Source organism: Scyliorhinus canicula, chromosome 16 (genome assembly GCF_902713615.1).
Source record: "Scyliorhinus canicula chromosome 16, sScyCan1.1, whole genome shotgun sequence".
Lineage (NCBI taxonomy): Eukaryota > Metazoa > Chordata > Chondrichthyes > Carcharhiniformes > Scyliorhinidae > Scyliorhinus > Scyliorhinus canicula.
Window position 1 is genome coordinate 49,785,621 of NC_052161.1, and position 13,967 is coordinate 49,799,587.

At 48.1% G+C, this 13,967-nt stretch overlaps 1 protein-coding gene across 4 annotated transcripts in view; it reads right to left on the minus strand.

Moving 5' to 3' along the window:
• Window positions 1-13,967, minus strand: part of LOC119950709 (cilia- and flagella-associated protein 46) — a 365,535-nt gene that overhangs the window by 38,706 nt on the left and 312,862 nt on the right. For all 4 annotated transcript variants that reach the window (XM_038773375.1, XM_038773376.1, XM_038773374.1 and 1 more), the window contains 2 exons: window positions 12,990-13,057; window positions 6,259-6,319 (listed from right to left, as the gene is read on the minus strand). In XM_038773375.1, coding sequence (XP_038629303.1) covers window positions 6,259-6,319; window positions 12,990-13,057 — 129 coding nt within the window. The remainder of the gene's footprint in view (window positions 1-6,258; window positions 6,320-12,989; window positions 13,058-13,967) is intronic.

The following is a 13,967-nucleotide window of genomic DNA, read 5'->3' on the forward strand; positions in this document are numbered from 1 at the left end:
ACCTTAAATTGGATGAGACTAAGCCTCGCACATGAGGAGGAAGAGTTGACTCTGTCCAAGGCATCCGCCCAAGTCCCGTCCTCTATCTGCTCCCCGAGTTCCTCCTCCCATTTAGCCTTCAGCTCCTCCACTGACGACTCCTCCACCTCCTGCATTACCTTATAGATGTCAGACACCTTCCCCTCTCCTACCCACACCCCCGAAAGCACTCTGTCCATCGCCCCCTGCGAGGGCAGCAAAGGGAATCCCTCTACCTGTCGCCTAGCAAACGCCTTTACCTGCAGGTATCTGAACATGTTCCCCTGGGGAAGGCCAAATTTATCTTCCAGTTCCCCCAGGCCCGCAAACCTCCCGCCAATAAACAGGTCCCTCAATTTGCTGATGCCCGCCCTTTGCCACCCCCTGAATCCCCCATCCGTGTTCCTCGGGATGAACCGATGGTTGCCACCCAGTGGAGCCTCCATCGAGGCCCCTGTTTCCCCCCGATGCCGTCTCCATTGTTCCCAGATTCTTAGGGTCGCTGCCACCACCGGGCTCGTGGTAAACCTCTTAGGGGAGAGCGGCAATGGTGCCGTTACCATGGCACCCAGGCTCGTACCTCTACATGACGCCATCTCCATTCTTTTCCACGCCGCCCCTCCCCCCTCCATCACCCATTTACGCACCATTGACACATTGGCTGCCCAATAGTACCCCAGAAGGTTGGGCAGTGCCAGCCCACCTCCATCCCCTCCTCGCTCCAGGAACACCCTCCTCACTCTCGGAGTCCCATGTGCCCACACAAAACTCAGAATACTGCTAGTCACTCTCCTAAAGAAGGCCCTGGGGATAAATATGGGCAGGCACTGAAAAAGGAACAAGAACCTCGGAAGCACTGTCATTTTGACGGACTGCACCCTCCCCGCCAACGACAATGGCAGCATGTCCCACCTCCTGAACTCCTCCTCCATCTGATCTACCAGCCTGGTAAAGTTATGCTTGTGGAGAGTCCCCCAGTCCCTGGCCACTTGCACCCCCAGGTACCTAAAGCTCTCCCCTGCCCGCCTAAGCGGGAGCCTACCAATTCCTTCCTCCTGGTCTCCAGGGTGCACCACAAACACCTCGCTCTTGCCTAAGTTTAATTTATAACCTGAGAAGGTCCCAAACTCGGCTAGTAACTCCATCACTCCCGGCATCCCTCTCACCGGGTCCGCCACATACAGTAACAGGTCGTCGGCATACAACGACACCCTATGTTCCTCTCCACCTCGCACCAAGCCTCTCCACCTCTCTGAATCTCTCAATGCCATCGCCAGCGGCTCGATTGCCAGTGCAAACAAGGGGGACAAGGGGCAACCCTGCCTGGTCCCTCGGTAAAGCCGGAAGTACTCCGACCTCCTCCTATTCGTAGCCACGCACGCCATCGGGGCCTCATATAACAGCCTTACCCATCTAATGAACCCTTCACCAAATCCAAACCTCCCCAACACCTCCCATAGGTACCCCCACTCCACTCTATCGAAGGCCTTCTCCGCATCCAGTGCCACCACTATCTCTGCCTCCCCCTCAATCGCCGGCATCATAATGACATTCAGCAATCTCCGCACATTCGTGTTCAGCTGCCTTCCCTTCACAAAACCTGTCTGGTCCTCGTGCACAACCCCTGGCACACAGTCCTCTATCCTGGTGGCCAGGATTTTTGCCAGCACCTTAGCGTCCACGTTGAGGAGAGATATGGGCCTGTATGAACCACACTGCTGGGGGTCCTTGTCCTTCTTTAAAATTAACGAGATCAGCGCCCGTGACATCGTCGGGGGCAAAGTCCCCCCCTCCCACGCTTCATTGAGTGTTCCCACCAGCAAGGGGCCCACTAGATCCACAAACTTTTTATAAAATTCCACCGGGAACCCATCCGGCCCCGGTGCCTTCCCTGACTGCATCTGCCCGATCCCCTTAACTAGCTCCTCCAGCTCAATCAGCGCACCCAACCCCTCCACCTTCTCCTCCTGCACCTTCGGGAAAGAAAGCCCGTCAAGGAACCTCTCCATTCCCCTCCTCTCCCCCGATGGCTCCGACCGGTACAGTTCCCCGTAAAAATCCTTGAAGACCTCATTCACCTCTACCCCCTTCCGCACCACATTCCCACTCTTATCTCTCACTCCAGCAATCTCCTTAGCCGCATCCCGCTTACGCAGCTGATGAGCCAGCATCCTACTCGCCTTTTCACCATGTTCGTACACTGCCCCTTGTGCCTTCCTCCACTGTGCCTCCGCCTTTCTAGTCAGCAAATCAAATTTAGCCTGCAGGCTGCGCCTCTCCCCCAACAGTCCCTCCTCTGGTGCCTCTGCATACCTCCTGTCCACCTCCAGCATCTTTCCCACCAGTCTATCCCTCTCACTCCTCTCGCTCCTCTCCCTGTGTGCCCGGATGGATATCAGCTCCCCACGAATTACTGCCTTCAGGGCTTCCCAGACCATCCCCACCTGAACCTCCCCCGTATCATTCACCTCAAGGTACCCCTCAATACTTGCCCGGACCCTCCTACACACCTCCTCCTCCGCCAACAACCCCACATCCAACCGCCACAACGGACGTTGGTCTCGCACCTCTCCCATCTCCAACTCTATCCAATGCGGAGCGTGGTCGGAGATTGCAATGGCCGAATACTCGGCCTCCTCCACTCTCGGAATCAGTCCCCTACTCACCACGAAGAAATCTATCCGAGAGTAGACCCTATGCACTGATTACATTTTTCAGTGCCTTCCTGACCTGAGATATTTGTGTGCGGCCTTTTTGTGAGTTGGGAATGATTGAATTACAATTGTGCATTCACTTCTTTTGAAGTTGACAACACCATTGTGAGTCCTATAGGATATTTAAATTTCCATCCCCCTCCCCACTCTCACAATTTTTGTGTGCTGGTGTGGGTTTCAAAATCCTTAAACGCTTGCCAAGTTGGAGAATTCATAACCACTGGTGGAGGCCTGCTGAGGAGTAATGAGCATCCTGACAGGTAAGTATTAAAGGTTTTGACAACTTCAAATATCACCATAAAAAACACTGAATTCTTACAATGCCATTCAGCCCATTGTGTCTGCACCAACCCTCTGAAAGAGCACTCTCCCCGCCCTATCCCGTAACCCCACCTAATCTGTGCATCTTTGACATCAAAAAGCAATTTTAGCTTGGCTAATCCACGGAACCAGCATTTCATTGTTCTGTGGGAGGAAACCGGAGCACCCAGAGGGAATCCACGCAGACACACGGGGAGAGAGTGCAAACTCCACACAGTCATGAATCCGGGTCCTTGGCGCTGTGAGGCAGCAGTGCGAACCATTGAGCCACCGTGCTGCTCCAGTCACCAAGAGATGCTGTATTGTAATGAAGAAGTATGTTAGTTTAGTAATTCATTACAGGACTTGGTCCTGCTACGGTGAGTTGACTATTACATTGATCAGCTTGTTGAACGGTTGTGATGCATTAGAGTACATCTTCCATTGGAAAAAGTGGCATAATATATTCACGACTATTGAGACAAATGCTGGGAAACTCTCCTGTTGTGTTTGGACAGAAATTTAAATGTCTCGAGATCTTTACCTTTGAAAAGAATTGCCCTGCTGCTGAAAATATGGCATCAGTAGCTGAGAAAATCTGTCTACCTGTTTTTCAGATTAAATGGACTCCATTGTTTACATTTTGTATGGGATTGATAGCTCAAGCTATTATGAATTCTGGGATGAATTTCAAAAGTTCATATGCCACTTATCTCAGTACAAGACTGTGTTCACAGTTTTACCGATAATTGTGAGAGGTTATTAAATGATTATCTGTTCTTGATGCAGGAAGTGAATAAGTATTTTTACAACAGATTGAACACATAAAGGAATTTTATATTTTTCAATCTCTTTTATGAATGACAGCATTTTTCAGTATGAATGAAGTTTGAATGACAGCTACATCAGATTGTTTTTTCCCATGTTCCATGTCCATTTCAAAGACATGATAATGGCTTCTGAGGTGTGCACAAAGGGCTTATTGGGTGAGTGGCTATGGAGGATAAATGGGGGGAATGAAGGGGACATGGTAGCATGAGGCAGCATGGATGGGACAATGGATTATGAGGGTCATGAAGGGTCTTGACAGACCTATCCAACTTGTTCATTGCTCCACTATTTCTTCATAGCCCTGGAAACGTTTTATTCCTTCAATTATTTATCCAATTCCCTTTTTGAAAGGTATAACTGAACCTTCTTCCACTACATTTTCAAATACAGCATTCCAGACAACAATAGCTCTGGGTGCAAATAAATGTTTTCTCATGAGATCACAAGAAATTGTAGCAGGAATTGACCATCTGGTCAGCCAAGCCTGCTTCGCCGTTTAATAAGATTATGACTGATCTGACTGGAGCTGAATGGAAGATGAATAGCAGTATTTAGTACTGATACTTTACCCAGTGAACTTGAGAATTAGATATTGGAAACCCTGATTTTGATATTCCAATATCAAATCATCTACATCCAGTTGGACTTCCAGCCATGCTGTTGGAGTGATTTCCAGAAGGGGAAACTGCTGAAATTTCCGACCATGCAGGTGGAATTGCAATCTTTAGACACAATATACCATCTACGTCACGCTCTTGCTTTAGTGGGAGTGGCGGTTAGATCGTGGGAGGCCAAAGTCTGGACACTGTCAGGGAGGAGGGGGCGCTGGGGATAACCTGGAGCCTCCCTGCAGGGTGGCGACGACAGCCACCAGCATACCAATGTATACTGGCTGCCAGTCGGTTTGCGATCTAACCAGCCCGCTTCGGCTTCCAAGATCAGGATGCTGTCACAGCGAGGTGAGAAACCAATAATCAACAATTATATCCAATCTCTAGACCATTAACGGGAATGACCCCATATCTAATGGCCTCCAATGATCTACATCTCCCCAGCATGTGGTCATGTGGGCGCCGATTGGTACACCTTTTGAAAAACGTGAAGCTGGTGGAGTAGCTGCTGTGGGGATTCAGGGAAGTGAGTAGCCATCTTCGAACCCAGATAGTGAGCCTGGAGACACTGGGGGGTTACAGCCCCAGTGCTTGGTGGGGCTGGCGGAACCCCAGGGGGAGGCCTCACCGGCGGGGCGGGAGGGGTTGTTGTCCCAGCACCCGTAGGTCCACCATGTCACTCTCTGAAATGGCTGTACCCATAATGGCGGGAGCTACTGCTACTGCCTATCTGTCCACCCGACCACCCATAACCCCTACTGACTGTGGCGGTCTCCATACGCAGAGTCGAAGGCTACTGCTAACAGGGAATTGGCAATGATGGTAATGTGAGCACTTCACAGCCCCTTATGTAGGCGTGCCATGTTGCAGATACCTAGCATCCCAATCAGTCTGTAAGGCCTGGACACTGCCTGAACATTGGAGGCCTCAACACCACAGAAGGCAACATCCAAATATCTCCAAGAGCTGAACCTCAACGCTGGGGACATCCCTGCAACCAGAGAGTGGTACTGTGCACTGGGAAGAGAACCAGCTCCCAGTCCAGGTAATGTTACTGGGGGTGTCTTGGGTACAGGGTCTGGGCTGTGGTGCCTGGGGATGCCCGCTGCAGCCTGGGTGCATGCACAGGGCGTGTTGGACAGTACCCTGAGGGATGGCAGGGGATGTGGAGGGGTGGGAGGGGCGGACGGCATGGGGACCGGAGGGTACTGGGCTGGAAGCCATCGCTGGTTGTCTGTTTCTCACCCTCTCCAATTCCTTAGATATTACATGAGATAGACATCAGTTATGCTGGTGGCTGTCGTCGCCACCCCGCAGGGAGGCTCCAGGTTATCCCCAGCGCCCCCTCCTCCCTGACGGTATCCGTGTTGCCCTTGGAGCCTGCATGGAATGGGGGGGGGGGGGGGGGGGGTCAGCTGGAGTGAGTTCCAGAGGCCTTGGAGTCTTCTGGCTCTGCCAGCCCTGGCGATTCACCAAAACGGCTTCATGGTGTTGATGCTCTCAGTGATGCTCTTCTGTGAGCAGGCCATGCTCAGCAGTTAGATCAAGCCCTTTATATCTATACCTTAGCAATGGCTGACGTTAATCAATGTCATCATAATAAGTTGCAGTAAAGCTACATTTATATTGCAGTGACAATAAATATGCTCAAAAGGATAATAAGCATATTTTGTTGGTAATAATAAGTTACTTTTTCACAACATATCCCTTTAATCATATTATATAAATTGTTTATCAGGTTAGAATTGATACTTTCAAAGAAACCTTGATCATGCAAAGGATACATTTGAAATTGTGAGTGTTCACTGGAAAACAACTTGGTGGTAAAACACGATTAATTGGTACCTGTAATTAAAAGGAAAATAAGTGGCACACTTTAACTATCGCAAACATCAGACTTTTATATTCAATATCATCCAGCAATACAAAAAAATACTTCAAGTTTTATTAACTACTTTCGGATTCTGTATCCCTTGATTTAAAATAGGCAACAGGGGCTAAAACCTTGTGGAGTCTGCTGTAAATTTGGTGGGACTCCAAATGGTGGTTCGAAGCTTGTTTAGAAAATGTATATTGGACATCTTGGCCTTCAGATGACACTGGCCCTTCAAGGAAGGACAGGAACTCTCTAAATTGGGACTTCCCGCTTTTCAATTTTCAGTCAATTCCTGGCATTGTTAGGGTATACTGGATTGACAGAGAATAAGAACGACAGTCGCGAACCCTACTAAGGGCTTCTGTATAGCGGAAGGTGTATTGTTGAAGTTTCTAAGTGGCCTCCAATAGTAAGATGCACACACATAATCCAAATTCAGATCAGAGGCACCAATTTGGTCAAAAATATCGAATCTTAACCCATAATTTTAGGGGAAGCCAAGGCCTAAGGAAAGGCTTCAATTAAAAAAACCTGACAACTTAGTGGATGTATTTCATTGCATTGTTAGGAAATAATTAATGACTTAAATATTTCTATTTTGTTTAAAACCTTATTTCTGATATTAAAAATTACAGTTACTGGCTGTTGAAAAACCTTTTTAGAAAGTATTTCAGGCATTTAGGGGACCCGTGCTGAGACTGTACAATCAGCCTGAGATACAGCTTTACTGTAAAATAATAGTCATTTTGTCACAATTCATGACACCTTTAACACCAAAAATATCTATCACCTAAGCATCCATCGGAATAATAGGTACAGATGGTACTTTTAGTGAGTTTTCAATTAAATGTACACCTTAGAACAGATTTTAAGACTGTGTAGATGATTCAGAGAAAGCAATAGCAAGTACTGATTATATTTCGTTGCCAAAATTTAAAGTCATTTAAAGTAATCTTTGAACCCCAAAAACATGCAGCTATAGAACTGTGTGAGCACAGAAACATAACTACTAACATATTATAATAATCAAAATCATTGTTAAAGTAATTATGACCTAACATTAATAATGTTCATTAATGTTAAGAATGATAGAGGCCTGAATTTTACGCGTTCTCTCGGCAGGTGTGGAGACGGGGACGTGGGTGGAGCATGAAACTGTGTGAACGGGATTCCCTTCAGGTTCCATACCCAGTTGCGATTTTACAGTGGGGCAGGCAGGGTCTCGGACGGGAAGCCCACCCTTTCCATAATTACGGCCCTTAAGCAGCAACTAGATGGCCACAACAGCCTTTTCCCTCCCAGCCTCAAATTTGAGGCTGGCGGGTGCTGGAGAACTCATCGTGGGAAATAGAACACGTTCACATCCTTGACCTCAGACGGGAAAGTTGGGGGGCATCTCCATTGCAAGCTCCTTTCTGACTGGGGGCACCTTCCCCTCACAGACTAGATGCCTATGAACCAAATCCTACTTTCCCCGATTCCTCCAGCCTACATCTTAAATACCCAATTGCCCCACAACTCCCCAAACATCCCCTATTGTCCAATCCCCAGGACTCCTGCCACTTATCTTCATCCTGGCTCCCTGCATGTAGTCCTAGTTACGGCGCTTATAGTGCCCCTTCTGGCGACCGAAGCATCATGCCTGGATGGGCCAGAGAACTGTCGGACAATCTGACTGGCCAGCAGCTCTCCAAGACTTCCAAGTGCGAAAGATTGTCCCGCCTTCTGCCAATCAATGCTCATTTGAGTGTAAAATGGCAGTAAGCCTGTCAGAGTCATAGAACATAGAACATAGAACACTACAGCGCAGTACGGGCCCTTCGGCCCTCGATGTTGCGCCGACCTGTGAAACCATCTGAAGCCTATCTGACCTACACTATTCCATTTTCATCCATATGTCTATCCAGTGACCACTTAAATGCCCTTAAAGTTGGCGAGTCTACTACTGTTGCAGGCACGGCGTTCCACACCCCTACTACTCTCTGAGTAAAGAAACTGCCTCTGACATCTGTCCTATATCTCTCACCCCTCAATTTAAAGCTATGTCCCCTCGTGTTGGTCATCACCATCCGAGGAAAAAGACTCTCACTGTCCACCCTATCTAACCCTCTGACTATCTTATATGTCTCTATTAAGTCACCTCTCAGCCTTCTCCTCTCTAACGAAAACAACCTCAATTCCCTGAGCCTTTCCTCGTAAGACCTTCCCTCCATACCAGGCAACATCCTAGTAAATCTCCTCTGAACCCTTTCCAAAGCTTCCACATCCTTCCTATAATGTGGTGACCAGAACTGCACGCAGTACTCCAGGTGTGGCCGCACCAGAGTTATGTACAGCTGCAGCATGACCCTGTGGTTCCGAAACTCAATCCCCCTGCTTATAAAGGCTAGCACACCATATGCCTTCTTAACAGCCCTATTAACCTGGGTGGCAACTTTCAAGGATTTATGTACCTGGATGCCGAGATCTCTCTGTTCATCTACACTACCAAGAATCTTGCCATTAGCCCAGTACTCTGCATTCCTGTTACTCCTTCCAAAGTGAACCACCTCACACTTTTCCGCATTAAACTCCATCTGCCACCTCTCAGCCCAGCTCTGCAGCTTATCTATGTCCCTCTGTATCCTATAACATCCTTCAGCACTATCCACAACTCCACCGACCTTCGTGTCATCTGCAAATTTACTAACCCATCCTTCTACACCCTCTTCCAGGTCATTTATAAAAATGACAAACAGCAGTGGCCCCAAAACAGATCCTTGCGGTACACCACTAGTAACTGAACTCCAGGATGAACATTTGCCATCAACCACCACCCTCTGTCTTCTTTCAGCTAGCCAATTACTGATCCAAACCGCTAAATCACCTTCAATTCCATACTTCCTTATTTTCTGCAATAGCCTACCGTGGGGAACCTTATCAAACGCCTTACTGAAATCCATATACACCACATCAACAGCTTTACCCTGATCCACCTGTTTGGTCACCTTCTCAAAAAACTCAATAAGGTTTGTGAGACATGACCTACCCTTCACAAAACCGTGTTGAGTATCGCTAATCAACTTGTTCTTTTCAAGATGATTATAAACCCTATCTCTTATAACCTTTTCCAACATTTTACCCACAACCGAAGTAAGGCTCACAGGTCTATAATTACCAGGGTTGTCTCTACTCCCCTTCTTGAACAAGGGGACAACATTTGCTATCCTCCAGTCTTCCGGCACTATTCCTGTCGACAAAGACGACATAAATATCAAGGACAAAGGCTCTGCAATCTCCTCCCTGGCTTCCCAGAGAATCCTAGGATAAATCCCATCTGGCCCAGGGGACTTATCTATTTTGACATTTTCTAAAATTGCTAACACCTCCTCCTTTTGAACCTCAATTCCATCTAGCCTGGTCGACTGAACCTGAGTGTTCTCCTCGACAACATTGTCTTTCTCCAGTGTAAACACTGACGAAAAATATCCATTTAATGCTTCCCCTATCTCCTCTAATTCCACACACAACTTTCCACTACTATCCTTGATTGGCCCTAATCTTACTCGAGTCATTCTTTTGTTCCTGATATACCTATAGAAAGCCTTAGGGTTTTCCTTGATCCTATCCGCCAACGACTTTTCGTGTCCTCTCCTTGCTCTTCTTAACTCTCCCTTTAGGTCCTTCCTGGCTAACTTGTAACTCTCAAGTGCCCTAACTGAGCCTTCATGTCTCATCCTAACATAAGCCTTCTTCTTCCTCTTGACAAGTGCTTCAACTTCCTTAGTAAACCACGGCTCCCTTGCTCGACAACTTCCTCCCTGCCTGACAGGTACATACTTATCAAGGACACGCAGTAGCTGTTCCTTGAAAAAGCTCCACATTTCGATTGTACCCATCCCCTGCAGTTTCCTTCCCCATCCTATACCTCCTAAATCTTGCCGAATAGCATCATAATTGCCTTTCCCCCAGCTATAATTCTTGCCTTGCGGTATATACCTATCCCTGCCCATTGCTAAAGTAAACATAACCGAGTTGTGATCACTATCCCCAAAGTGCTCACCTACATCTAAATCTAACACCTGGCCGGGTTCATTACCCAGTACCAAATCCAATGTGGCCTCGCCCCTTGTTGGTCTGTCTACATACTGTGTCAGAAAACCCTCCTGCACACACTGCACAAAAACTGACCCATCTATAGTACTCGAACTATAGTATTTCCAGTCAATATTTGGAAAGTTAAAGTCCCCCATAACAACTACCCTGTTACTCTCGCTCCTGTCAAGAATCATCTTTGCAATCCTTTCCTCGACATCTCTGGGACTATTCGGAGGTCTATAGACAACTCCCAACAGGGTGACCTCTCCTCTACTGTTCCTAACCTCGGCCCATACTGCCTCAGTAGACGAGTCCTCAAGCGTCCTTTCTACCGCCGTAATACTTTCCTTGATTAACAATGCCACACCCCCCCCTCTTTTACCATCTTCTCTGTTCTTACAGAAACATCTAAATCCTGGAACCTGCAACAACCATTCCTGTCCATGCTCTACCCATGTCTCCGAAATCGCCACAACATCGAGATCCCAGGTACCAACCCATGCTGCAAGCTCACCCACCTTATTCCGGATGCTCCTGGCGTTGAAGTAGACACACTTCAAACCAGCGTCCTGCTTGCCGGTGCCCTCTTTCGAACTTTTAACCCTATCCCTGACCTCACTACTCTCAACATCCTGTACACTGGGACTACAATTTAGGTTCCCATCCCCCTGCTGAATTAGTTTAAACCCCCCCGAAGAGCACTAGCAAATCTCCCCCCCAGGATATTGGTACCCCTCTGGTTCAGGTGAAGACCATCCTGTTTGTAGAGGTCCCACCTACCCCAGAATGAGCCCCAATTATCCAGGAAACCAAAACCCTCCCTCCTGCACCATCCCTGTAGCCACGTGTTCAACTCCTCTCTCTCCTTATTTCTCACTTCGCTAGCACGTGGCACGGGTAACAACCCAGAGATAACAACTCTGTTTGTTCTTGCTCTCAGCTTCCACCCTAGCTCCCTGAATTTCTGTCTCAAATCCCCATCTCTCTTCCTACCTATGTCGTTGGTACCTATGTGGACCACGACTTGGGGCTGCTCCCCCTCCCCCTTAAGGATCCCAAAAACACGATCAGAGACATCACGAACCCTGGCACCTGGGAGGCAACATACCAACCGTGAGTCTCTTTCGTTCCCACAGAACCTCCTGTCTGTTCCTCTAACTATGGAGTCCCCAATGACAAGTGCTCTGTTCCTCTTCTCCCTTCCCGTCTGAGCAACAGGGACAGACTCTGTGCCAGAGACCTGCGCCCTATTGCTTACCCCTGGTAAGTCGTCCCCCGCAACAGTATCCAAAACGGTATACTTGTTATAGAGGGGAACGACCACAGGGGATCCCTGCACTGCCTGCCGGTTCCCTCTCCCTCCCCTGACGGTAACCCATCTACTTTCTTCTTTTACCTGAGGTGTGACTACCTCCCTATAACTCCTCTCAATAACCTCCTCCGCCTCCCGAATGATCCGAAGTTCATCCAGCTCCAGCTCCAGGTCCCTAATGCGGCTCTCGAGGAGCTGGAGTTGGGTGCACTTCCCGCAGATGTAGTCAGAAGGGATACTAGAGGTGACCCTTTCCTCCCACATTCTGCAGGAGGAACATTCAACTGCCCTAGCCTCCATTCCCACTGGACTAACTTCCCAACAACTGAAAAATAAAAAAATAAAAAGCTTGTTAGTTTAGCAATCCAACGGACAGAGCTTTTTTTTTGGTTAGAGGATGGGTTCCCTGCTGACTCTCCGGACAGTGGGGAGCGAGCACACACCATTTATAAAATTCAGGCCATAGAGCACAATGCTCTGTTAACAAACCTAATATTGTGCAATATAGGAATATTTAACTTGTGTAGAATTGGGCATTTGTGTTACATGTGTTTCAAGGGAATAGCATCAATGAGATTCCATCTTTGATATTTGGATTATAATGGTGGCATGTGACAAAAATGCTGTGAGAACCATAGAATCCCTACAGTGCAGAAGGAAGCCATTTAGCCTACCATGTCTGCACCGACCCGCTGAAACAGCGCCCTATGTAAGTCCACTCCCACACCTATTTCCCATAGTCCCACCTAACCTGCACATCCTTGGACAATAAGAGGCACTTTTTTTATCATGGCCAATCCACCTAACCTGCACATTCGTGGACTGTGGGAGGCAACCGGAGCACCCAGAGGAAACTCATGCAGACACGGGGAGAACATGCAAATTCCACACAGTCACCCGAGGCCGGAATTGAACCTGGTTCATGGTGCTGTGAGGCAGCACTGCTAAACACTTTGCCACCGTGCTGTCCCTATTAGAAGATTCTTTATTCTTGAACAATTATGCCAAATTATGGACTTATAAATCTGGCTTTGGGAGCGTTTGGTGGGTGTTTCCCTGCAGCTGCAACGCTGTGATTCGCTCTGCTATTCACCGGCACTTTGCTGTTTTTTTGGGCTTCAGGGGGTTTCACACTTTAGTCGATTTCCTGCTGGCGCCTGGCCTAGGTTGGGGCGTTTGTGGGATTCACCCGTTGCTGAAAGAATGACATGCTTGTTATTGTTTCGAATCAATAAGACTGCATAGATTACCATTTTAATGTGTTTCTTTTCACTTCCTTTTGCTTTCGGACTCTTCGTGTCTTTCTTGGTAACAAATTCTGTTTCACAAAGAAAACGAATCATCATCAAAAATTTAGAGTACCTCATTGAGATTCAAACATGGGTTTCAGGCCCATCCACATAGAATGGTGGTCTCCTATCTGATGACTCAAGCTAATAAATTCAGGACTTGGACATTCTCTTCACTTTTCCCGCTGACAGCACAGCCCCACCAGTGGGTTTTGTGGCAGAGTGGTGGTGGTGGTTACAATGGAAAATCCCATTGACAAACGGCAAGAAGATCAAACCCCCACACCCGATCCAGCTGGTTTCGTGGAACGTTTGGGGATTAAATGGGCCAGTAAGAGGTTGCGTGTGTTTGCGCATGTGAGGAGTATGAAGGCGGATGTTGTGCTTTTTTCCCAAGAAGCGGTGGATCAGATGAAGGATGGGTGGGACAGGTGTTTCATTCGGAGCCGGATATGAAGACGAGGGAGGTGGCAGTGCTGGTTAATAAGAGGGTGTCCTTTGCGGTGGGGAGCAAATCTACACTGGGGGTAGATTTGTGATGTTGAGCAGGAGTTTGGAGCTGGTGAACATTTGTGCTCCAAATTGGGACGATGTCACACTGGATGGGACATATGAGTTGAGGGGGCGTGCTCCCAGAGGCCGCAGTGGAGGTTGGATGGGAGGGTTATTGTCCAATAAAGAGGTTTGTGAGAAGATAGGGGTGGCTATCCGGAACTATGTGGGCATAATAAGATGGGGGGGTGTTTGCGACTATGTTGTCGGACGTGTTGAAGGCAGTGGTTCGAGGGTCGTTTAGTTAGATTAGGGCACATAAGATGATGGCAGAGGAGGCAGAGAGGCTGATGCTGTGGGACCGGAGATACTCAGCGGTACCTGAGGAGGCACTGCTGGAGAAGAGGTAGACGCTCCAAATAGATTTTTGGGGTAGTGTCGGTAGGG